The sequence below is a fragment of the Alosa sapidissima genome, chromosome 20, assembly GCF_018492685.1.
Source record: "Alosa sapidissima isolate fAloSap1 chromosome 20, fAloSap1.pri, whole genome shotgun sequence".
Taxonomy (NCBI): domain Eukaryota; kingdom Metazoa; phylum Chordata; class Actinopteri; order Clupeiformes; family Clupeidae; genus Alosa; species Alosa sapidissima.
Window position 1 is genome coordinate 4,668,881 of NC_055976.1, and position 24,412 is coordinate 4,693,292.

The 24,412-nt window shown below is 40.2% G+C and overlaps 2 protein-coding genes across 4 annotated transcripts; one reads left to right on the plus strand and one right to left on the minus strand.

Moving 5' to 3' along the window:
* Nucleotides 1-21: 21 nt before the first annotated feature.
* Nucleotides 22-9,481, plus strand: cab39l1 (calcium binding protein 39, like 1). Its single transcript, XM_042074497.1, has 9 exons — nt 22-558; nt 2,187-2,329; nt 2,443-2,607; nt 2,822-2,940; nt 3,289-3,457; nt 4,541-4,600; nt 4,712-4,777; nt 4,994-5,137; nt 5,385-9,481. The coding sequence occupies exons 2-9, from the start codon at nt 2,213-2,215 to the stop codon at nt 5,574-5,576; spliced, it is 1,032 nt and encodes a 343-aa protein (XP_041930431.1). The 5' UTR covers nt 22-558; nt 2,187-2,212; the 3' UTR covers nt 5,577-9,481.
* A 133-nt stretch (nt 9,482-9,614) lies between these two features.
* ccdc160 (coiled-coil domain containing 160) lies at nt 9,615-22,681 on the minus strand. 3 transcript variants are annotated; one of them, XM_042075151.1, is made up of 2 exons: nt 22,617-22,681; nt 9,615-10,783 (listed from the first exon to the last, which is right to left on the minus strand). In XM_042075151.1, exons 1-2 carry the CDS (start codon nt 22,648-22,650, stop codon nt 9,831-9,833), a joined length of 987 nt encoding a protein of 328 aa, XP_041931085.1. In that variant the 5' UTR covers nt 22,651-22,681; the 3' UTR covers nt 9,615-9,830. The 3 variants fall into 3 exon arrangements, with proteins under 3 accessions (XP_041931085.1, XP_041931086.1, XP_041931087.1); XM_042075152.1 differs by lacking the exon at nt 22,617-22,681 and adding an exon at nt 11,690-12,271; XM_042075153.1 differs by lacking the exon at nt 22,617-22,681 and adding an exon at nt 11,115-11,149.
* Between the last annotated feature and the right edge of the window lie 1,731 nt (nt 22,682-24,412).

The window sequence follows — 24,412 nt, forward strand, 5'->3', positions numbered from 1 at the left end:
CTATCACTTTCCGTGAGAAATAATAGTTGTTCATCTACAGTCCAGAATAGTAGTCATCTATTGAACTAACTTGAACATACTAAGAAAATATTTAGTTTCCTCATGTGCATTTCAGCATCGTTCTGTTGAACACAAGTAGAAGTGTTCTAGTCCGAAGCCGTTCTCTTCGAGTGATTGGCTACAGGAAACATCAATTATGGATACTGGGTGTTTCAAACGTACCCACCCTGTTGTTGCGAAGGTAACTTGTCCATTAGCTCTGAGATAGATAGAACACGTAGTTAGCAAGCTAACGCTAACTAGCTCGTAACAGTGCTGATACAGAGGACCACTGGAGGGAGAAGGAAGATAAGTTATTCAACTTTAGCTCGCTCTTGTAACAACAGAGCACCAAAAAAAGTTAGCATTGTTTTAACCTTGGTAGCTATGAACTTGTGATTCAAGGCTAGCTGTTTTATTCACCTTCCATTAGTCGCTACCCCAACTACACTTCGTTATATCCAGATAGCCAGTGGCTGGCTATTTTTGGTGATTTTTAAAAGCCGACTTTTGAGCCTGGTAAGTAACCTGACATTCGCTTGCTATTGACTGACGTGAGCCAGCCTGTTGCTAATGTTAGCTAAGGAGGCTAGTTAGACCTTTTTCGTTTTTCGAAGGATTGGCAGGAAAGCTAACTTTAACAAGGAAACTATCGTTAGCTCCACAGTTAACTAGACCTAACTGTTAGCGAAACAAGTTTAGTTTTGTAGCTTTAACGTTAGCGTTCGTCGGCTGGTGTTGCTAGCAAAGAGCTAGTTACACGCTTCAAATGTTATAAAATAGTTTGCTGTGAGCGAAATTCGTAGGTTACGTAGCGATAGGACGGTTAGTAATCTAAGTTTTGCATAAACCAATGTAACCTAGCTATTAATACCAGTGATATTCGGTAAACTTTGCTCAGTAACATAGCGTTAAGTTACACAGCAGCTGTACTACCAAATGCTTTAGAAAACACTTCTTGTGCATTCACGTCGTCACATTAGTAATGTCAAGTTGATAAACTGCGATCTCGCAACGTTAGTTAGGTAATTTATGGTATTGAGCCACTTTACCTACTTGGATCTTAAATGCTCGGTACTTAACTTTGCTTGTGACAACTGCCAGTAGCTAACGTTACAGTGAATCCTCTTAAAAGTTTTAACGTGTAGGGGCAGGTAGTGCAAACGTGACAACCATGTCGTGTAACAAAAACTAAATTTAAATGGTCAGTTCGAGGAAGTATTTGGCTAAACAACAATACTAGGTTTACGTAAGTAACGTTAATGTTTGTTGACCGGTTCAGTTACTTTGCAAGTAATATTACCAGCTAACTTGGCTAAGGTGACAGATTCACTGCAACATTGTACCTAGGATCGTAAGAACACTTTGGTAACGTTCGATGTCTTCCAACTTTACTTATGGGTGGAGACTACATAGAGATGCTAGTTCCTATCCATAGTAAGCGTTTAAAGGCCGCTAGTAAAAACGCATTTTTAACTCCAGGTTACTGTCATCTAATTACCAAACTACCACACATCTGTACTAGCTAGGTACCAAAAAACAGTTGATCTTAGATTAAAGGAATTGGCTAAATTTAGTGACTAACTTAAATCTTCCATTTATCCACAACAACTCAAAACATGTGTTATGTTATCCACGCTGGCTATAATCTCCATAATCAAATAATTCCAATTTAAGTAGTTTCATTTGATAAATCTACCTTGTTGCAAGAACAAAGGGGCTTTTTTTCCGTTTCCCAAGATTAATTGACGTTTACTTAACTGTCAGAACTGCAGCGCAATACAGTAGGTAACTTAATATAATAAGTATTCGTACCCGAATCAGTGTTGTCAACAAAAAGTTAAATGCCAATCTACCTTCTCAGTTTCAGCCCTGATTTCTGATATTCATGTGTATTTCATTGAAGACTTAACTATTTACTATTCGTGGTACTCTTATCAATCAGTGGAAGAAATCAGGTCACTAAAAATCGAGGAACCCCTTTTGTTCAATTTGTTAATAAAAATGTCTATGATCACTGTTATCTAAAAAAAGAAAGAAAAAAAGAATAAAAGCAAAGCACACCACATCTTCATACACTCAGGATTCTCATAATAATATGCTTGAATAATACTGTATGATAATGACATTTCTCTGTTTCACTCAAGTGAAGACCGCCCGCTGTCAGACCGCCATGCCGTTCCCCTTTGGGAAATCTCAGAAGAGCCCAGCAGAGATTGTTAAAAGTTTAAAGGAAAATGTTGCATGTTTGGAGAAGTTAGAGACTTCGGACACAAAGAAGATTGAAAAGGTGAGGGGGGAAAAAAATAAAATCAGAATGCCAGGTTTTTTTTTTTTTATGTGTATAATATTTGAGTCTACATGGACCACTGCCCTAATTGTTTACTTGAATTCCTCTATAAGGTTTCAGAGGAGGTTTCCAAACATTTGGCTTCCTTGAAAGAGGTGCTCTGTGGCACAGCAGATAAAGAGCCCCAGACAGAAGCAGTGGCCCAGCTTGCTCAAGAGCTTTACAACACAAACCTCCTGATTTCGCTCATTGCCAACCTTCAAAAGATTGACTTTGAAGTGAGTATTACAATTAACTTCTTTGTGCGGCTTTAGAAGTTTATTTATGGTATTATAAACTATTAAATGAATATCTGTGAGAATCCATGAAGATGACATTGTCCTTTGAGGCCTACAAATAAGTCAAATATTGACATGTAACCAAAGTCAGAGTGTAAGCACCCTCACACATACCACTTACTGTTGGACTGAACCATCTGTTTTTGAACACCAGGGTAAAAAAGATGTGGTCCACGTCTTTAGCAACATTGTGCGGCGTCAGATTGGTACACGCACCCCCACTGTGGAGTACATCTCCTCCCACCCACAGATCCTCTTCATGCTGCTCAAAGGGTAAGTTTCCAAGCCTCAGGACATGTAGATAGGACAGCACTCTAACCATCTATCCTGGCATCCTGTATGAGCAGAGTGAAATCTATAAGTTTGTTGCGCATGATTGACTGCACTGCCACACATAGTAGGCTGTGGCCTTTTTAGAGTGAGGAAGCCTTTTTTGGCATGTGGGATTGTGCAACGTTTGTAGATGTTTGCAGCTGCAACACAAGCCCGTAGAGTAAAATAATGAAATTAATGTTGGCCTCAACTACTCATGCTATCCCTACAAATGAAATGTCACTGAATAAACACATACACACAGTAAGACCTAGGTTCATGGTTGTTACATGTAATGTTTGAACACAGCTACGAGAGTCCTGAAGTGGCCCTGAACTGTGGGATGATGCTGAGAGAGTGTCTGCGTCATGAGCCTCTTGCACGTACCGTCCTCTTCTCGGAGGATTTCTACCGCTTCTTTGGCTATGTTGAGCTCTCCACTTTTGACATTGCATCTGATGCCTTTGCCTCGTTTAAGGTATGTCTTCTCATCAGGCTTTAAGAGATGATGAAGTGTCTGTGGAACTTGTTTTATCCCTCATGCATTTTGAAGCCTCATTTTGTCTCATTTGTTGCTTAATGCTCATGTTTATCATGCCCCCATGTTTTTTTTTTCCTGTGATCGTTTTTTTTGTTGTTGTTATTATTGATCTTCGAATAAACAGGGGGAGGGGTTTACAGACATATCCAAAGTCACTAGTTGCAGCAGTGAGGAGTTATTTGAGATACAAATAAATGAATAATAAAATAAACAATAATAAATATTACAACTTTAATAGTTCAGATTAATTTGACCGGTGTATGCAATAGTGTCGGAAAAGGTTTGAGTCATTGGCTCTTGGCCAGAAAATTACCGTAATTTCCTAAACTGTAAACTATTAGCCGAACTTAATACATTTTTGATTTTGCACAATTTCTTCAGCTATGAGGTTAATACATGGGGGCAGTTAATATGATATTAATTTGTTTTTTTAACTTGCATAAAACACTGTCCTGCGGTTTATACACAATGTGGCTAATACATAGGAAATTACAGTATGTTGGATGAAAAGGTTTTCCAGGCACCCACAGTTGCTGGTCGGGCTTGAAGTCATGCTGTAGTATGTTCAAACCTGTGCTTACTAATTGTTTTCCTAACAGTTGTAAACCCTGCAAATATAATTTTATATAGAAGTTGCTTTAGAGTCACATCAAAGTCATCATTAAGTAGACAAAAACCTGCTTTAGGAACATAAGATTTCAAGTAAATCTGCTAAAAAAGAGTTCACGTGAGACCAAAACTTAGAAATAACTGGACATTTCCAAAATGTATGGAGAAAAGTAGCAGGAGAAGAAACCATGTGACCAAACACTACAGTACTAAGTGTGCCCACACATCCTTAGCCAGTGAAGCTAACTTAATGTTCACAGTTACCTAACATATAACTAACAGGAATCAGGAAATTGCAAAAACCTGTGCTTCATGTTTGACTTCAGTAGTAAGGGTCTTCAACAGCTATGTCATTTAATGTTGAATATGAGCTTTATTGCTGTATTCTAATCCTTTGTTTTCTTGGATTAGGACCTCTTGACAAGGCATAAGATTATGTGTGCTGATTTCTTGGAGACAAATTATGACAGAGTAAGAATATGTTTCATATTTTGTACTTGATCACTGATATTACTGGTTTTGTTGTCTACCATCCCAGAGCACTAACCAGGCTTTTTCTATCAATTTCTCGTGTCCTTGTAGGTGTTTACTGAATATGAGAAGTTGCTGCATTCTGATAATTATGTTACCAAGCGACAGTCTCTGAAGGTAAGGCTCTCAAGCAACCTTAAATTGAACCTCACCAAGAGTTATCTTGTGTGTTCTTTGGTCTAAAACATTCATACTCCTATTAAAGAGTTTCTTAGTTTTATACATAAGTGTTAAAAAAAAAGTACAATGTGAAGATACAGCTGTAGTTTAAGAGGCCATGTTAATGTGAAGTTGGGTTAAAGGTTTCTCATTCCTTTATCTTTTCTATTGCAGCTTCTGGGAGAACTGCTACTCGACAGGCACAACTTCACTGTCATGACCAAATACATCAGCCATGCTGATAACCTCAAGCTCATGATGAACATGCTCAGAGACAACAGCCGCAACATCCAGTTCGAGGCCTTCCATGTCTTCAAGGTGTCTTAATGTTTGTTTTATTCATGGGAAAGGGTGGCAGTGTCAGGCAAAGGTGGTGTACTTCTCTCCTGTATCTGTTTACTTTCACCATGGCAAAGACGAGAGTAGTGCAAAGACCAGAGTTAGTGACCCAAATCGAAACTATGATGGAAGACAAATAAAATAGAGTTGAACGCTTTACTGTCAGAACAGATGGAGGAAGTCTATAGTTTGAGTACTGATTTTATTCCTGTGTATTTGCTCTTAGGTATTTGTTGCCAATCCCAACAAGACTCAACCAGTGCTGGACATCCTACTTAAAAACCAGACCAAGCTGGTTGAGTTCCTCTGCCACTTCCAGACGGACCGCTCTGAGGATGAGCAGTTCTGTGACGAGAAAAACTACCTGATCAAGCAGATCCGGGACCTGAAGAGGCCTGCGCCGCCCGAGGAATCCTAAATCAAAAGAGCTGCAAGGAAACATGGCGTAAGGAGGGAGGTTTGGGGTGGGAGCAGGGACTTGCTGAGGTTTCAAAAGAGGAAAGAAGTGGTTAGAGAAGTCAATGGAAATGGCAGAAAAAGGGAGAGGATTTTAGACGGGCAGAAAGCATTAGAGGGCTGAGGGAGAGCGAGAGATGTCCTGCAGATCCCCAACTTCCTCTTTGCATTTGACCTCAATAATGGGAAAAGGATAGTTAATGTTCTTGTACGGGAAGAGCCTCTTATTTTCCTCAGTGTAGGCAATGAGAGGGACATTGTGAGGAGAGGAGTGAGTTGGACCCACACACACTCCATTGACACCGTATAGCCAGTAACAAAGGTGTGAAATCCAACTCAATTTCAATACCTCAAATGTTTTTCCAAGACTGTTTGGTGGAATAGCCAGAAAAATGCTCTTACCCCATATGCAAATGCATCTCCATAAGAGTTTCTCTTTAAACATTAAATTTCACCGGAAATATTTGATGGAGCATAAATCTTAAACCTTAAGAGTGTATATGATTTCTCTGTTACAAGCCTTGGGGGAGGGGGGCTTACAGTTGGTCTTAGAAAGGCGCTAGAGAATGTCCCATCACCATTTAAGCAAAATGAACTTTGAAGCCCCACAATGCGAGAATTGAAATTTAACCGATGCTGTCACTTTTCACCATACTGGGTAGTCTAATAAACATTTTTCAACGTGAATAGGCTATTCTTCATACACAGGAAAAAAGTAATTTTTATCTGACCAGTTTAAGAGCTTATTTTAGTAAATTCCATTATCCAAACTTACAAGTCACATACCAACCTGGAATTCCTTTAAAGTCTGTCGGGTTGCCTTGCACGTTGAAAAATGTGGTATCCAGTATGTTGAAAAGTTACAAAATAGGTCACTTCCTTGCCTGACCCACCAAAGTTACTTGGGTGCAGGTGTTCTGGATGCAAGTCACTAGTATAAGTCGGTATACCATCAACATTATTTTGAAGCTGTTATTTTAAGGTAAAATGGCTAAAATTGCTTTAAGGCTTTTTACTCAATAGAACTTTTCAAGAGTAAACAATTATGTAACTGTCTGGCGCTCTGATGCCGCACTTACTAATAATTTCCTCAACATCTTGGTTGTTTTATTTTAATTGCCCCTTTGATACTGGTTTTTCCTCTGCTCTCTGACAACAGTAGTATTTTGCTTTGCTTGGGCTAGTTCCTTATGAATTGTATATTAAGTATTGTAGGTATGGTATTTAATTCTTTCTTAAGGTTTTAGGGAATTTTCATAGTCAAACAGCAGAAACTTTTCAGGGTTGGGTCAATTTTAGTGATGTATCAACACATGGTACACTTAAAACAGGACTTACTCAACACCCTGTACATATACACTGTAATAATATTGTAGTGACAAGATGGACATTTTGATGCTTCTCGGATGCTGTTCAGATTCCTTGGCAACTGCTTGGGATGCCAGGTTGCATTCCACAGTTGAACCTAAACAGAAGAAGCAGTTGAAGTAGGCATCAACAAATTGACCATGAACATGGTTCATACTCCAGCCCATTACCTGCACTGTCAAACTTGAATGAGCCAAAACTGTGGTATCATACGTGATCTTATGATGGCCCCAGTTATACAGTTTAATTGGGTCTGTTTCTACATGACACCTTCCAGTAGCCTTTTGCCATGGCCACTGGAAGCTGTTTGGATGAAATGCTAAAGGGTTCTACTGAGAGAAAAAAAGTTGTCCTAAATGGTATACCTTAAGTTAAATTTATATTCTATGTAATCTGTTTGCACAAACATGTTTTCTTATATACCTCATAGGTTTTGAGTTCCTAAGTGCTGTGTACTCATTTCTCCTTCACAAGTTTATTTCAGTTGATAATATTGTGGATGATGGGGGCAGAAGTTTGAATTATGCATGCTATAAAAAATTTGAAAGAAAATATTTGGCTTCAAACCATGTGAGGCCTGCACTTAACATGAAAATGCAAACCCTGGCAGTGTGAACTCCAGCCAGGCCAGGAATTAATTCTGTGCATAACCCCCCACAGATGTTTGAATGTGAAATTTGGTTGTGGAGTGGCTATATGGAGCTTTTGGGCTTCACCCAGAGTTGCTACTTAAGCTAACTACTGCAGTGGTGCTGGCCAGAGCTATTTAACAATGACCTGTGGAACTCTGCTTGAATGTACAACACAAATCAAGTAACCTACAACATTAGAGTTTTAAGGTCATCCTCTCATCCCACAAGCGTTGTTTACCACAAGCTTTATGCCAGCAGAGGTCTCCATTGTATTCTCATTTAGTGTTTGCAGAAACTTGCTGTAAAGGTTACATTTCCTCCCATTCAATCTTCAATCCAAATCATTGAACACCACACCTTTTCAAACTGTGCAAATCCAGGTATACTTATTCAGTTACTTGGTTTTATCTTTATTTAGTCTCAGATCTTGGATTAAGATCTGCATTTCCAAGCAGTTTGAAAGAACTGATTCTCTGTGCCACCTCTGTTTTAGCTTCATGTACATTATTGCTCTTAGAAATATTTTTCTCAGAACTCTCGTTACTCCAAAGTTTTATAATGCTATTTTTACCCAACAAAGTTCAAATGAATATAACTTGCCTGTGCAGTGAATACTCCAAATGCAGATTTAATATAGGTTTTCTTTCTACAACTAATCACTGTGTCAGTGCCTTCTTGATTGAATGGGAGTGAATGTAAATGTCTTGAACCAGCCTGCTGCTGTACGGCTGTTCTTTCCACCAATGAGATTTCTAGGACATTTGTATTATTGTTGGTACACTTCCGTAAGGGCACATTCTGTGGTTCGGGTTTGGCTGTAAACATACCGTGTATGGAAAATGGAGAACATTGTTTGGGAGGGGACACATTCAACCCTTGACACATTGCAATGTTTTCAAATCATAAATTATATTTTTCAGTCTGTTCAAAATGCTGCAGACTTAAAATGATCTAATTGTCATGATTTGACTACACTGCTGTGCATGGCGTTACCCCCATCAGATTGAAAGTATTGTTTACTGCTCTTGTTGGATCACCAACAAAAGCAACAGTGTTCAAACACTGTTGAGCAACAGTGCTCTAATTATCTATTCATCGGAACACGTACACTGTTTACTTCTGCATCCACACTGCAGAAGGTGTCCAATTGCATGGAAAAATAAACTGTTGCAGTATGCCTCTTAAAATGGGACATATAATGCAGTGATGAAGTGCAAATTTGGTGCATAGAATACCTTGCTTTGCTGTTAGAAAGCACACAAAGTGTGACTTGAGGAAAAATGTCAACTCCAAAAACTAATATATGATTGCCTTTTCTTATAGTGCAGGTTGAGAGCTGAGGTTTGCCCCTGGGGGCTGAAAAGTATTTTTGACATCAAGTGCTCATTGTTGTGATGAATGTATCAATCATGCATGAATACTAGTTTCAAGAGCAGCACTGTTGACTCCATTCTTGGAGTCTTCAGCTTAACTTCGCCCCTCTCTCAGGGAGACAAAAGGATGAGTGCTGGACAAAGCATACTACTTCTGATGTAAGCTTTAAAAAACTACCCTGGTTACACGTGGTGATTATTCTGCTGCCGCTTTGAAGACTCAAGGTTGAATTTTGTGATGTCAGTTTAAAAGAATATTATTTTGGTGGCTTATTTTTTCCAAACTCTGTCAGGTTTGAACTGTAAATGTTTGCTATGCTAAGTTTTTTTTTTTTAGTTTTTTTTTCACACCTTTTGCCTTTTCCATTTTGTTCCTGTATGTTTCATTTTCCAAATATTTTTTTCCAACTGGGAGAGGATTAAACATGTACATAAAATGTATTTCAAAAGAAAGTGTGGAGGCATATTAAAAATAAAATAAAGAAGTAATTAAATTGTTTTTTGCTTTTCTTCAGCCGATAAGAATAATTAAACTGAATAATTGAGAACGTAAAGATTGAGGAAAAATACATGATACATGGCATACATAACTTCAAAATAATTTCAAGTAAAAAAGAATTCCAGTCATATCTTTAACATTTACTTTTAATAAACAGTTTAAGGACTGCTTGACACAGAGGTTGTGAGCAATGGATATTGATGTTTTAGACGCCATGACTTATTCAAAAACCTGAAACTGAGGGCATGATTTTACCACATCTACCATTTTCTTGTTGGTGGAAATTCTTCTTGGAAGAAAACAGCTGTGACTCCTTTTGGCAATAATTGTTCAGCATTTTACTGTCATCCAGATTGTTTGGTGAAGTGTTTGCGGAGGAGTTCAAGGGCAGTCTGACTGCGGCTATGATTGGCTTTCTCTGCTTCCAGCTTGGCCCTAGTTTCCTCTAGTTCCTGTGTAACCTTCTGTAGGATGACACTGTCCTCCAGGCGAGTTGCCTCCACCAGCCTCTTTTCCTCTACCTTGTGATGCTCCTTCAGTCTCTCCAGCTCCCACATTAGGTCGGCGCATTTCCGCTGGGCATCCTTCATTTCCTCTCTCCCTTTCCTTGCAGCGGTCCTCCAACGCGCCGTCTCCTCTACCACCTGCCTGGCCTCCGTGGCTTGGGCTTGAACCTGTGTGTCCTTGGCCCGGCCCTCTGCCTGCTGTGCCTCCAGCTGCAGTGCCCAGCGCGCAGCCTCCTGTCTGGAGAGGGCCAGCTGCTGCTCGCACTCGTCCAACAGACCTTGCAGCCGCTGCCTCTTCTGCCGCTCCACTTGCACCTCTGCCTGTGCCCGTTCCAGCTGCATCCTCAGCCTGCGCCGATCCTTTTCTGTTTTGCTCATTGTTTCACACAGCGTTGACAAATCTTGCTGGTTCCAGATGCAGTCATTTTGCTCAGGTTGTTTGATTTGAATCTGCATTGTACTGCTGGCCTTACTTTTGGTGGAACTGGCTGCTCCTGACACACTCGCTGCAGCCACTCTCTTAGCCAGATTCTCCATCAGTAGTTTTTCCTCTCTTTGCTGTTTTTCTTGTAGTACTTTTTTATAAGTATCATTGCCTTCTGCACTCTGCAAGCAATTGGGTAGTGAATGGTCTCTCACACTGACATACGTTTTCTTCCTGATTTCTTCAAAGTTCTTCATCACATCCTCCATACGGAAGTGTGGTTGAAATAAGTCCTCCACCCAGTGAGTAGGCTTGTTTGCAGGTTCTGTGACTTCGATGAACTTTGCTTCCTTTGACATCATCAACCCTATTAAAATAACATAAAAGTTTAGTTGAGGATGTTTGTAGTGATACATTTTCAGTTACAATAGGCTACATGTGTATAAACAATAAAGTGACAGTCCTAGGCTAGGCTATTGCTGCGTGGATTCCAGTATTTTTGAGGGCTAACGTTCTGAATATAAGTAACGTAGGCAAATGCAGTCCTCCACCAGTTAAAGCTGAACCAACGAGGTTGTGAAGAAGACTACATTATTTACATGTGACGGAGTCTGGCCAGAAAACAACATAAAACCTTTAACCTTGACATGGCTAAATAATTGGGGTAAGTTAGTTGTACAACTTAGACAACTTACTACTGCAAGTTTGCGCTGTCAGTAAAAACAAAGGTAACGTTATATGAAACTTGACAGACGCAGGGCTGAAGCGGAGCGATTTAAAGGGAAACTTGGCAGGATTTCCCCCTCTGCTGGAGAAATTGTGCATTATGCTATTTTAAACTGTGGGAAAAGGTAACGATAAAGCACATGGATTTGTTTACAAGCTAGCGAACGGCTAGCATACGTTTGGCATAACTATGTGGATGTTACAAGGTAAGAAACACGATTTAAAACGAGTTTATTGTTTCTCACTTCTCTTTCCGGGACGGTAGTCTCAATGTTGCAAGGTTGGTTTTCCGCCTGGGGACGCTAGGCGCAGCGGTGAAAGTCACCATTTTCACCGGAACAGGTCATTTAACCATCCAAATGATTTCTAAACGGGTTTATTACGTTGAAATAGTTGCCAAGTACCCCTTTAATCAAGTTGTAGCATTGTATCGATTTAGCTGTAGCTGTACTTCTTGAGTAGTCTGAGCCTATCCAACTCAGGGTTACCGTAATAGTTTATTGTGTTTAACTTAAATCATTTAGTATTTAGTCATCTGAAAGATTACCTTGTGGAAGAGATGTCGGAGAGCTGGAACGATCCTAAACAAGTATCACATGGGTTCTTAGTCAAAAAAGCCTGACCTATTGAACGCCTAACATTAGCTTGTCAGCTAACCACAACGCCAAATAAAGTTCAAATCTTGACTCATAAGCCTACTACCCAAGAAAAGTACACCCTAGTACACTTTAGAAGAGTTGTATGAGCACTGCGCGTCTCAAGGCGAATATCAACTATGCCGTCCAAGCCATAAAGCCCTGTCTGTCTACACTATTTGCCTTCGCTGATTGTGGAACGGATGCTGACCATTAGACTTGTAACCATCATAGGTAAGTAGGTAACCATGGAGTGGACGCTGTAGCCATATTGGATTTAGGGCGTGTTCACGGTCACTCGGATTTTCGCAAGAATCATCATCATTATCTAGCAGTTCAGAAAATGGCAACATAAAACAGGTATTAATGACGAATTCAACTTCCCTGTCTTCCAGTGCATAGGTTACCTATGCCCTCCAACATATACACATAACCCAGAACATGGACTTTAAAGTTTGACATGAGTGAGTGAAGGCCTACTTAACAAACAAATGTATGCTCATGAAGAGTATACTGAGCAGAGGCGGTCTTAACATAGAGGCATAGGTAGGCGGCTGCTTGGGGCCCCATACCAGTAGTCTTAGTAGGGGGGCCCCCAAACCAACCTAAAAATAAAAAAATATAAACCCCTTATCATCATGAACACTTCTAAAGTATGGTAAATTGTAATAATATTCTTAAGAAATACTTAAAACATTGACATAGTAGTTAAAATGTCCAGTTCATGGTTATGTCCCTACACATACACCCCCTACTTCCACAATGAAATGAACTAGTCTATAACGTGCGTTGCGCGAAAGATAAACACAAAGGACGACTGGTTGACAATTTAGCGATTCTGTCGCTAGATTAAGTTTTGGCCATCCCTAGCGAGAGAAATGGCATCTAGCGACTAATTTGCTTATTTCTTGCAACGATGGCAAACTCTGTTTCGTTGTTGAAACGTTAGAAAATCTCCCCTCTAATGCCTGTTTCGTTAGTGAATTAGGCCTACATCTAGCCTGGGTGTTCCCATGCTGCCTTGCGCGCGATTTGATTCACGCTGCTAAGGCAGCCTGGAGACCATGGAGCAAATTTTCGCCTGAGATAGGGGACCAATCACAGAACAAGGGGGAAAGCAAGACGATGATGAGCTATAGAGCTGGTAAGTCCCGCCCTTTCCACTATCCCCGCTGGACCTCTAGATTGAAAAATCGTTAATGCAAGTGAATGTGAGAAAATAATTATTTTCTGGTCCCGTTTGAATTTTGCCATGAATGTGAACATATGTTGTCTGTGAATTTTTAATATAAATTTTCGTGTAAAGATTGCTACAATTGAGCGGGTAGAAGTTTGATGCGGTTAAACTTTGTGTGAGAGCACTTTGTGGACTACAACTTTCCGCTAGACGACAGCTAACTAGTTTCCCATAACAACCATCAGTTGGTCGAGATGTAGAGGGTTATTAAGATCGACTTTGAACACAGTGAACCATAGAATTTTACAATCACACTGAATCATAGTGTTAATGTGTTGAGTGAAGCTAGACATGTTTCGAATATTTTTGTTACCATGTGTGTTTATTCCTGCCGTTACAAAAACTAGCATCTCAGTTAATGTTAGCGATTAGAGCTAGCTCACGTCACAGGCGACATGTAGTCTTTCTCGTTATGTCTTTTCCACAACTAATAGCCGAAGAATCATATAATATACTGTCAAACTATAACATGAAAAATTATATTAAAAATTCACAGACAACATATGTTCACATTCATGGCACAATTCAAACGGGACCAGAAAATAATTATTTTCTCACATTCACTTGCATTGACGATTTTTCAATCTAGAGGTCCACTGGGGGTTTAGCGGATGGGCGGGACTTACCAGCTCTATGCACAGACGCATTTGATAGACATTCGTGGCACCCAATAAACGGATCTGGGCATTTTTTTTCAAATACGAAAAAATTAACGTTTGGTTCCCAGACCACGTCTCATTGAGAAGTGGTGGCGCTAGCCAGGCTAGCCTACATCGCGAATTCGCCCAAAGCGTTAGCCTACCCCACGATAATAACTGGATAACTGGCTTATGTGGTATCAGCCCATGTTATTACACGGAAGTAGATGTTCTACAAATCTAACAGCTCAGAAAACTTCACTGGAAGGTTCAGCAAAAACAAGACGAGAGCAATGACATGATGACAGGGAAACAGGGACATGCTTGCCAGCATCGTTCAACATGCACATTGAACAAAGGAAAGTAGGCTACAACTTCATTCACAAAGTAGATAGTTCAAAATCGAGCATACAAGTAAAAAAAGTAGAAAAACCTAGGCCTATAACATTTGTTTAGGCTATGTAACATGTTGTCAATGCAGGACAGACTGTCGGCTGGAGTAGCCTAAAAAAAAAAACAATTCTGTCGGTCTGTCCCGAGTGACATTTAAGCCTAGCCTAAATATATACAAAATATAGCCATTGCCTACAATTGTGTAGGCTACCCTATGGTGAAATTATAATCAGATGTCATGCAGTGCAAATGCAGCAGTTGGGAATAGGTTGGAAATGACTGCATTTCAGCCACCTGATGCTCATTCTGGTGTAGGCCTATATGACAAGATAGTACAGAAATTTAAAGTGTAGGCCTACCAATTAATACATAAGTATTAAAACAATTATTTCAAGAGGTTACCTATAGTATGAGTAGGAGAAAAGCAAACAGGCGTAAAGGGGAATTAAAGGGCCATCACCAGGGTTTTGTAGGTGGTGGTAGGGGGGGAGTCGAGTTCTCTGTTGGGTTGTTGTGACTATTCGTTTGTGTAGTGCTACACTTTGTGTGTTCTCTGCTTTCCATCTTCATTTTGGAGTAAAGAAGTGTATGCAGGGTTTAAAGGGGAAGGGTTTTTTCTCCTCTCCAACCTTTACTTTCCCATAGATTAGCTTTACCTGCCTATCCACCATTCAGTCGGTAGGCTGCATTTTTCGTTCTCTTTTAAAGATCGGATGGGGGGGGGGCCCATACATACCTTCACCTTGGGCCCCCAATTTGCTAAATCCGCCACTGATACTGAGGCTACGTCTACTCTCTGTTTTGTTGGTTTGTTTGTTGCTGTTGTTTTTTTGGAGGGAGGGTGGGGGTCAGAGTTTGATATGTCCTCATGTTAAAAGTAGGAAGGTCAGTAGCCTGATTTGTACTCCAGCATTCTGGCATATAACAGAATACCCCTTGAGTCAGCTAGAGCTGAAAGGTGACTCAGAGGTAGAGCTTTGGACTTTGGAATTTCTGACTATGAGAAAGGGGATGAACACAGATATGGCCAAATTTTTTGCAAGTGTGTGTGGATGGAGAAAGGAAACAGCACTGAAAGGTTTGAGAATCCACAAGGGAAAAATGCCTGGATGAACGACTACAGAGGGCCTGCATTGAGACCTACTTGTCACAAAGTCAGTCAGTTGAAGTCCAGCACTTGAGCGTCAAAGACTGCAGCATACCACTGCTGCACTTGAAGGAGGACGTGGCATACTTGCACTGAATGGTTGGGATCATGCAACTACTGAAGAACAACAGTAAATCAAGCAATCCAAGAAAGAGACATCTAGTGGGCAGAAGGCTAGCTCAAGGTCAAATGGCCTGGGGCCTCCGGCACCAAGGAATGAAGCTCCATCAATGCTGATTTAAAATGAATTTGAATTGATTGAAAAGGACAGAGGATAAACTGAATCAAATGGGTGAGGTCATCTATTATTATGGCATGGAAAGATATAGTGCCTGACCAAGACCTAGGAAAAAAGAGGGAGGGAAGAGGAAGTCAACCCAAGTCAAAACGGCAGGTTGAAAAAGATTGGTTCAGGAGAGCAGGCAGCTGAAGAGAGGCAGTGGAAAAGGGTCAGTGAAGAACAGAGAAGGTCTTGGAATATTGCAAGCAGAGATGAAGAAAGAAAACACAGCTCCTCAGACAAAAAAGAAAGAGCAAACTATAGGGTTGCTTTCTACAATGATCCATTAAAGTTAGTGAGGTCATTACAAAGTCAAAGTCAAAGTCAAAGTCAGCTTTATTGTCAATTTCTTCACATGTTCCAGACATACAAAGAGATCGAAATTACGTTTCTCACTATCCCACGGTGAAGACAAGACATATTTTACCAATTTAAGTCCACAGACAAACATAACATTCAAGTAAACAAAAAAGTAAGTAAATAAGAGGGCACATATAATGAAAAAATAAGAGCAGCAAAATTTGGTTGAAATTGTGCATAGACAGTCAATAAAATACTAGTGCAAAGTCAGGCCAATAAAAGGCTGGGGTAGTTCTGTTTGACCTAAGTAAGAAAGAAAGTGGCATAGTGGTGCAAGTTATGTAAGAGCAGCAGAAGTGTTGTGTTTTCAGGACTTCTGCTGCTCTTACATAACTTGCACCACTATGCCACTTTACAGGTGCATCTTAAAGAATTTCAATATTGTGAAAGTTTTTGTTCCATAATTTATTTCAAAAACTGAAACGTTCATATATTCTAGTTTCATTACACATAAAGTTAAATATTTCATGCCTTTTTTTGGTTTTAATCTTGAAGATTATGGTTCACAGGCCATGGAAATAAAAACAATCCAGTATCTCAAAGTATTAGAATAAACCATTAATACATTAACACATAATACAGAAATGTCAATTTCCTGAGCCATTCATTTCTCAGTCTGGTTTGGTAAATACTGACACAACCATAGGAAAGACTGCTGACTTGACAGTTGTCCATAAGATACTCAATTGGCTGAATCCCAAAATGAGCCCTGAGGACTAAGGACTAAAGACTCACAGACTTAATTGATCTCAGGTGCTAAGTTAGTGAGTGTGTGAGGCACATGGGCTCAGATAGGTATAAATGGGATTGGGACAACGAGATCACATGTTCCTTGGCAATTTTTAATAACAAAGACGTTGCTGACACTTGCACCATGCACGTGTGTCGTGGTGTTGTTTACCTTTGTAATTTCCGGATTTCCCCATGGTGTCGGCGGTAAACCTCACAACCCTTTGAACTGTGGGTAATTCCCTTTGCTGAAGTCTGCACCGATGCAGACTCACGGAAAGGGCTCGGTAAGTGTGTACTCAAACCCTCACACCCTTTGAAATTCGACATTGGGACAGCCCTAAGCCCTTACGAATTTCGCGAGAACGTGGGATTGGGCCATTGCCACCCTCCACAGGTCATTGCGGAAAGAGCTGGCTGTTCTCAGAGTGCCGTATTAAAGCATATTCATGGAAAGAGCTGGCTGTTCTCAGAGTGCTGTATTAAAGCATTGCGGAAAGAGCTGGCTGTTCTCAGAGTGCCGTATTAAAGCATATTCATGGAAAGAGCTGGCTGTTCTCAGAGTGCTGTATTAAAGCATTTCGGAAAGAGCTGCCTGTTCTCAGAGTGCCGTATTAAAGCATATTCATGGAAAGAGCTGGCTGTTCTCAGAGTGCCGTATTAAAGCATATTCATGAAAAGAGCTGACTGTTCTCAGAGTGCTGTATTAAAGCATTGCGGAAAGAGCTGGCTGTTCTCAGTGCTGTATTAAAGCATATTCATGGAAAGAGCGAGCTGGCTGTTCTCAGAGTGCCGTATTAAAGCATATTCATGGAAAGAGCTGGCTGTTCTCAGAGTGCCGTATTAAAGCATATTCATGGAAAGAGCTGGCTTTTCTCAGAGTGCCGTATTAAAGCATTGCGGAAAGAGCTGGCTGTTCTCAGAGTGCCGTATTAAAGCATTGCGGAAAGAGCTGGCTGTTCTCAGAGTGCTATATTAAAGCATATTTATGGAAAGTTGACTGGAAGGGGAAAGTGTGGTAGGAAAAGGTACACAAGCAACAGGGATGACTGGCCTTAGGAGGATTGTCAAGCAAAGCCAAGAACTTGGGGGAACTTCACATGAAGTGGATTGAGGCTGGAGTGCATCAAAAGCCACCACGCACAGAAAATTAACTACAAGTGTTCCATTCCTAGTGTCGTCACTTCTGAACCAGAGACAACAGCATCTTACCTGGGCTAAGGAGGAAAAGAACTGGACCATTGCTCAGTGGTCCAAAGTCCTCTTTTCAGATGAAAATTAATTGTGCATTTAATTTGGATATGAAGGTCCCAGAGTCTGGAGAAAGAGTGGAGAGGCACAGAATCCAAGTTGCTTGAAGTGTGAGGTTTCCACAGTCAGTTAGCCTGGGTGTTCTCATGCTGCCTTGCGCGCGATTTGATTCACGCTGCTAAGGCAGCCTGGAGACCATGGAGCAAATATTCGCCTGAGATAGGGAACCAATCACAGAACAGGGGGGAAAGCAAGACGATGATGAGCTATGCACAGACGCATTTGATAGACATCCGTGGCACCCAATAAACGGATCTGGGCATTTTTTTCAAATACGAGAAAATGAACGTTTGGTTCCCAGACCACGTCTCATTGAGAAGTGGTGGCGCTAGCCAGGCTAACAGTCAGTGATAATTTGGGACGCCATGTCATCTGCTGGGGGTAGTCCACTGTGTTTTATCAAGTCCACAGTCAATGCAGCCGATGCATTTTACAGCATATCATGCTTCCAACTGCTGACAAGCTTTATGGATTTCCTTTTCCAGCAGGACTTGGCACCTACCCACAGTGCCAAAACTACTATGAAATTGGTTTGCTGACAATGGTATTACTCTGTTTGATTGGCCGGCCAACTCGACTGTCCTGAACTCTGTAGAGAATATGGGGTAGTATGAAAGACACCAGCTCAACAATACATGATCTGAAAGCCACTATCTGGACCACATATTGCGTGTATAAATTAGCTATGACAAAAAAGGCTTAGAATATTTCAGTTCATGTGTAATCAATCTAGAATATTTGAAAGTATGACTTTTTTAAAACAAATATGGAAACTTTTCTGGAGCTGATAGAAATTAACTACAGGAGTATCTACTACAGATACATATGGACAATCAGAGGCATGATGTTGGTTTACCTGCATTCCCCCTATAAGTCTCTGAAGATTTTCTGCAGCGTGCTGGCAAAGGTTCTCTGTGCGGAAAGCAGGGGTCCCAGGATTCTCTGGTTAGGAACATAGTAGTATGATTTGCATTAAATTCAGACAGCACAAAAGGGCAGAGATATCCAGGTCTTTTTAAATCTTGTGAATGATTTGGATCCATGCCTCACAGTCTGCTGTGGAAAGCATTCAGCTACTTGCAGGTCACGATGAAGATCTCAGCATTAATTAGGCATATTTTGAGGACATTCAGTTGTGCTTCAACACAAGTAATTACACCACATCCTGGTAGCATCTGGTGGTGGGTATGGATGGATGTACCATTTCACTATTGGTTTTCATCATATAGTGGAGGTATTGAAAGGACATCTAAATTGGGTTGTTGGAGGTGAAAGGCTGCGGGCCTATGGATGACATGATGAATAGCTTCAGATGAGTACAAATCTAAGAGAACTGTGAATAATGAAGGAAATGGCTTGGGGTGTCACGTTGATAAGTACTAGCATTATATGGAAAAGTAATTTTGGAGCTACCAGTGACCAGCTTGATGGAGGAATTCAAAGGTGCTAAGATAAGCTTGGAGATGACTGTCACAGTTTAAGGATCCAGTCATCAAGAACACTGACCAGTGAAAACAGTGATGAAGCTGGAAGCAGTTAAGCATGCTCAAGATGCACTGCAACATGTGGATATTTTTGGGCAGGGGCAGAGTGAAAGAGCAGGGCTTGGTCTTGGTGCCAGTTGAAAAGCATGGGGTAAGGCTACAGCACAGGAGAAGAGACAGATTGTAACCGGCTTTGTTTGTGAACAAGAAGACAAAGCTAGACGATCAACAGAAGTGTCTCAAGTGAATCAAGGGCAATAGATGGTGTGATGTTGAGAAGAGGAAGATCAACTGGAACGACCTACGAGCCAGGATGCTAACCACATTAATTAATTGATTGATTAATTGATAACATACATTGTAGAAGCTACTTATAAGGTTTTTCCTACTCAACGATGATTGCTGAAGAGCTGTGAAGGAGTTGTCTGAGACTGCTGAAAAGGTAGCCAAGGCTTTGTTTGTGATGTGTTATTTATTGTTGTTTTTTCTGTTTTGGTTCTTTGGTTAGGCATTCAGGCTACTGGTAGTGCATGTTGTGTCATGAAGGAGAGCCTTTACAAATCCCGGGTACAACATGAGGCATGTTTGCAACTACCACGAGCCAATGGTGGAGTTGAATCTCACATCATGCTGTGTTATAAACCTCTGAAGTTCACCTACAAAAAAACTGCCCATGTTTGCCCATGTACAGAGATCGGGGTACTTGTGATTTTTCCTACAGCAAAAGATAATATGGGGATTTTGAATAATGCCGTTTGTTAAATCTATCCATCAATATCAATATAGGCTATTACAATGTGCAATTTTGGATTTTAATAATAGTAAAACTTTTCCCTGTCTCTTTAATCACACAGTTACAGATCCTCAGAGTGTGTCCAGTCATAGAATTATTGACATAATAGAAGAATTTGTGAAGGATTAGTATATTTTAGCCTACCAGCATGTTAGGTTAGTTAATGGCTAAATAGCACTTCAGACACCATAGTTTTCATTTCAGATTACTCAATCAATCAAATAAAACGTATTTTTAATAAGTTAATGTAGACAAAATGATAGTAACCCATCTGAAAGGTGGGCTGGCTTATTTGGGACCTGTCATTTTGCACTGAGTTCTCATTCTGAACATCATTCCAGCCTACGCTTAGTTCGGTTGCATGTATTTATTGCCTCGGTTTTCCTGAACCTATCTATTATTACGATTATCACTGTGCAGTTGCTTAAAAATGACAAACGTTTTATCCTTCGACCTGTTTATAGTCTCGGTTGGAACTGAAACTAGGTTAAAGTTCATTGGTTGCTAGACAAAGCGGGGCAGAACATGCTTGGAAAAGGATTGTGAAAAGGTAACTTTGCAAAGTGTTAATGGTCAGTAAGTTAGTTAGCCCCGTTGGCTGTACACACGAGCGATACATTCCCAAGTTCAAATAGCCTACTGCAAAAGAAATAGGGCAATGTCTGAGCACCATGAACCACGTTCTAGGATGGGTCTTGCGCCTTAGGCTATGTGGTGGGGGTAGGGTTTACTGAGGTTATAGGTCACCTTCTGGATATCTTGGACCTATGGGGACAAACACAAAGAAAAGGAAAACAGAAAATAGCAAATATTACAAGAATGAAGTGTTTGATCTTTGTAACAACGAGTTTGTGGAAATCGAAGACAACTTGTACATCGTTCAAATATATATAGGCTAAAATTATATAATTAAGTTATAGCCTACACAGAGTCTACTTCCTTCACCCCACCCCCATGCAGAAAAAAAATCAACAAAAAAGATACTAGTGCAATTTCATGCATGACATAACTTTTTGTCGCCGATTTAGAATGAGAAGAGCTATTAAAACATCTGCGCGCTAAAGTAGTCATGTCTATTAGTGTAGAGGTTGATTGTTGTTCAAGGTTTAATTTTTCCAAGTCACAAAGAAATCGTTCTGAAGATGTTAACGAAAATAAGAGTACTTTCTGGATGATCAATAACCGAGGCTGCTTGATGTGTATAAAAATGTCAACGGATTTCTATCAGTGTATTATAAGTGCAAAATTCATTTAAAAATAGCATGAAGCGATAAAATACTGTGTTGACATGAAGTAAGTAGGCTACAATTATTTGAAATTGTTTTAATACACTATGCTTGATTTAATAGTTTACGCTCACGACTTTTGCTCAAATATTACAGTTGCAAGTCACCGATATAGCCTAATATTTGCTATTTGTATAGCTCAAAAATACACCAGTTACTGGGCCTGTTTGTTGTTTTGAGTTTGTCTGGAAGACATTGGTGGAATCTAAATGAATGTAAAATTCTAGAATTGGTTCCATATTAATTATGCAAATTAGGCTTGTTGCGGATGTGATTCTCGTGCCCAAAGTTCGGGGGTTTATGTTGGGGAGTCGACAAAAAGAGGCCATCACATGACGGTACGTTCGCGCCTCTTTCGTAAACCTCTGGAAGATTGAAAACAACTTGGAGGTAACGTAATATGATTAAATCGATGTACACATAATGATTCAGTTCATGAGTAATATGTGTATTTGTAATAATATTTAAACGAACCAACTCTTATTATCGGTCCAAAACTCGAAACAAAAAGAACTTCATCTTCGGGCTGAATGATTGTGTTCTCTGGATGTGCTTTGTGTTGGCTAGCTGAACAGCTAATTGTGCTGTGAATCAAATGTCCCGCAATCATAACGAACGTGATTAATCCGCGAAACATGCCATTTCGTCCGAGGTGTGTGTTTTGATCGCTATTAAGCGAAAACGTTAGCTTCCTGAGCATAGTGACTTGATTTTAAGTGGAATGTACAATTATTGGTGTTTAGCTGAAGCAAACAGGATGCTAGTCATTGATTGTTGAAGCTACTCAATTTAAGAGTGGAGAACCTATGTAGTCGACTGTTGAGTCATTTTACACTAGTGTGCAATCAGAACTGCAACCACCTGTTGAATGTATCTTTAACGTTGGTTAATTTTCTGGGCATCCCAGACTCCACTGAGTGCATAACGTTAGTTGGATAAGCTAACAAGCTAACCACACTTGCAGCTCAACGTGTTAACGTTATTAATGAAGTTACACTGCACAACGTTATGGCGAGTTGCCACAGCCGCCACATCGAATTCTTTAACGTTAGCTAATGCTCGGGTTACTTCTAACGATACTTGAAGTAAGCCCGTAGTTTCACCGTCTCGACAGCACACTCAAAAGACATTACGTTACAGACGTTCAACAAAATACTGTTTGAATTCCGCATGGCACTTACGGTACACCCTTTCCATGTCTCGGTTTGGAAACATGGTAGCTTTAACCAAACTAGCTAACGTTACTAACATTACTGGTTGCAAACATGCAACATCTGTTAGACCTGGGACCTCATGTTTAAAACACAGCCTAAGTTCCAGATTTGCCAACATGATTGTTTGGTTTGTGTCGCAGTATGTTAATGTCAATAGATTACTTTTATTAGTTTGATTAATTTGTTCTTAAATTCTGACCAATCATTGCAAATTAGGTCTTATGCGCCCACTCCCCCAATTCTACTTCTAATGTAATATAATGCATCCTATGGTTAGATAAGAAGTTCAACAACTCGTCGTCGATCTGTTAACCAGATTGTACTCAAACTGTTTCCCTTCAATGTTGTTGGATGAAATGTTAGGCACCAGCAGTTGCACTTTATTCCATAAAGCGGAAAGGGCTTTAGGCGCCAATGGCGGGTATCACCTCGAGCCATAATTTCGGTTGGCCTACTTATGGGCGATGCATTTTCATCTTTTAAATTGTAGCTTGTAGGTTATCCAGATTCACCTTTCTCTTAATGTTAAATGCAGTGGTGGGACGTAAATTACGAACAACCAAGGGACCATGCTCTCCGAACTGTCGTAATGGGCCATTTTTGAGGGCCGCGTACCCACTCATCGTAGCTTGGGCACCAGCATGGCGTGTATTCTAAAACGGAACAGTCTCTTAACAACTCAACTAGACCTCCCCACCTATCCCAAAATAGTTTGGTTACGTCTTCTGTTTCAATGTAATGATTGGGCTTGAATCCGCCCTAATTATGTTATTTCTCATATTCCTAACCTGATGACGATATAACGTTCTCGAAAAACCAAAGAGCCGGCTGCTAGAACTAATAATAATAATAATAATAATAATAATAAATTACTATTAAGTAAACATTGGGAAACGGGTACATGTCCATGATGTTGGCTAGGCCATAGGTCTACTACGGACGCCCCTAGCGGTTACAAGCAATTTCAGTGGGGATATTTTAAAGTTCTGTAAATTGCAATTAGTATAATCGAATGAGCTGTTCAATTGAAAGTATGTCCTAGTCCCTTGCACAGAAAGTTACTTACACGTTTTTCCAACGAATTGCCTTGTCAGTCCTTTATCATTGCATTGTAACAGTGACCTGGCTTCTGTGTTTTCTCTTTTTGACAGAAAACGCAAGGCCATACTACAGAGACGCTGTAGGAAGATGTTCCAGTTGATGTCACGGTCATTCCATTTTATGAATTACTCTTATGGTTTTCCAGCTAAGGTGCATCTAGTGTAGTTAGTGAAGTAGTCTAGTATCTACTGCCCTAGGTGCTCCTTTTGGCTGGATGTACTGTGGTTTCAACCTATCTATACATTGTAGTTGTGTTCTCTTGTAGATGTGTGACTGTCACACTGTTGATGTTTTAACTGGATTTTTGTTGGGCTGATTTTGTTTTTTTTTTTTTGTTTTTTTTTTCCCCTTCATTTTTTTTGTTGTCGCCTTAGCACAGTTACCTTTTCTGTAATTGATTTGTTATGATTTAATTGCATAGTCAGGCAATTCCAAAGTGCTCACAGTGCAGGTAGTGCAGATGTTTTCTACTGCAGTGTTTGCACTTCACGTATTGCCAGGCACCCTCTACTGGGTTTAGTGAGTTTTTTTTATGGACATTTTGCTTTGAGGGGGCCCAGTGAGTTTTGCTGGTTTGCTTTTCAGCTTTAAGTTTTCTGCTGTGCAAATCCATGCAAAACTCGCCGTGCCATCCTACAGATTCGACCCTTAAGTGAATATCT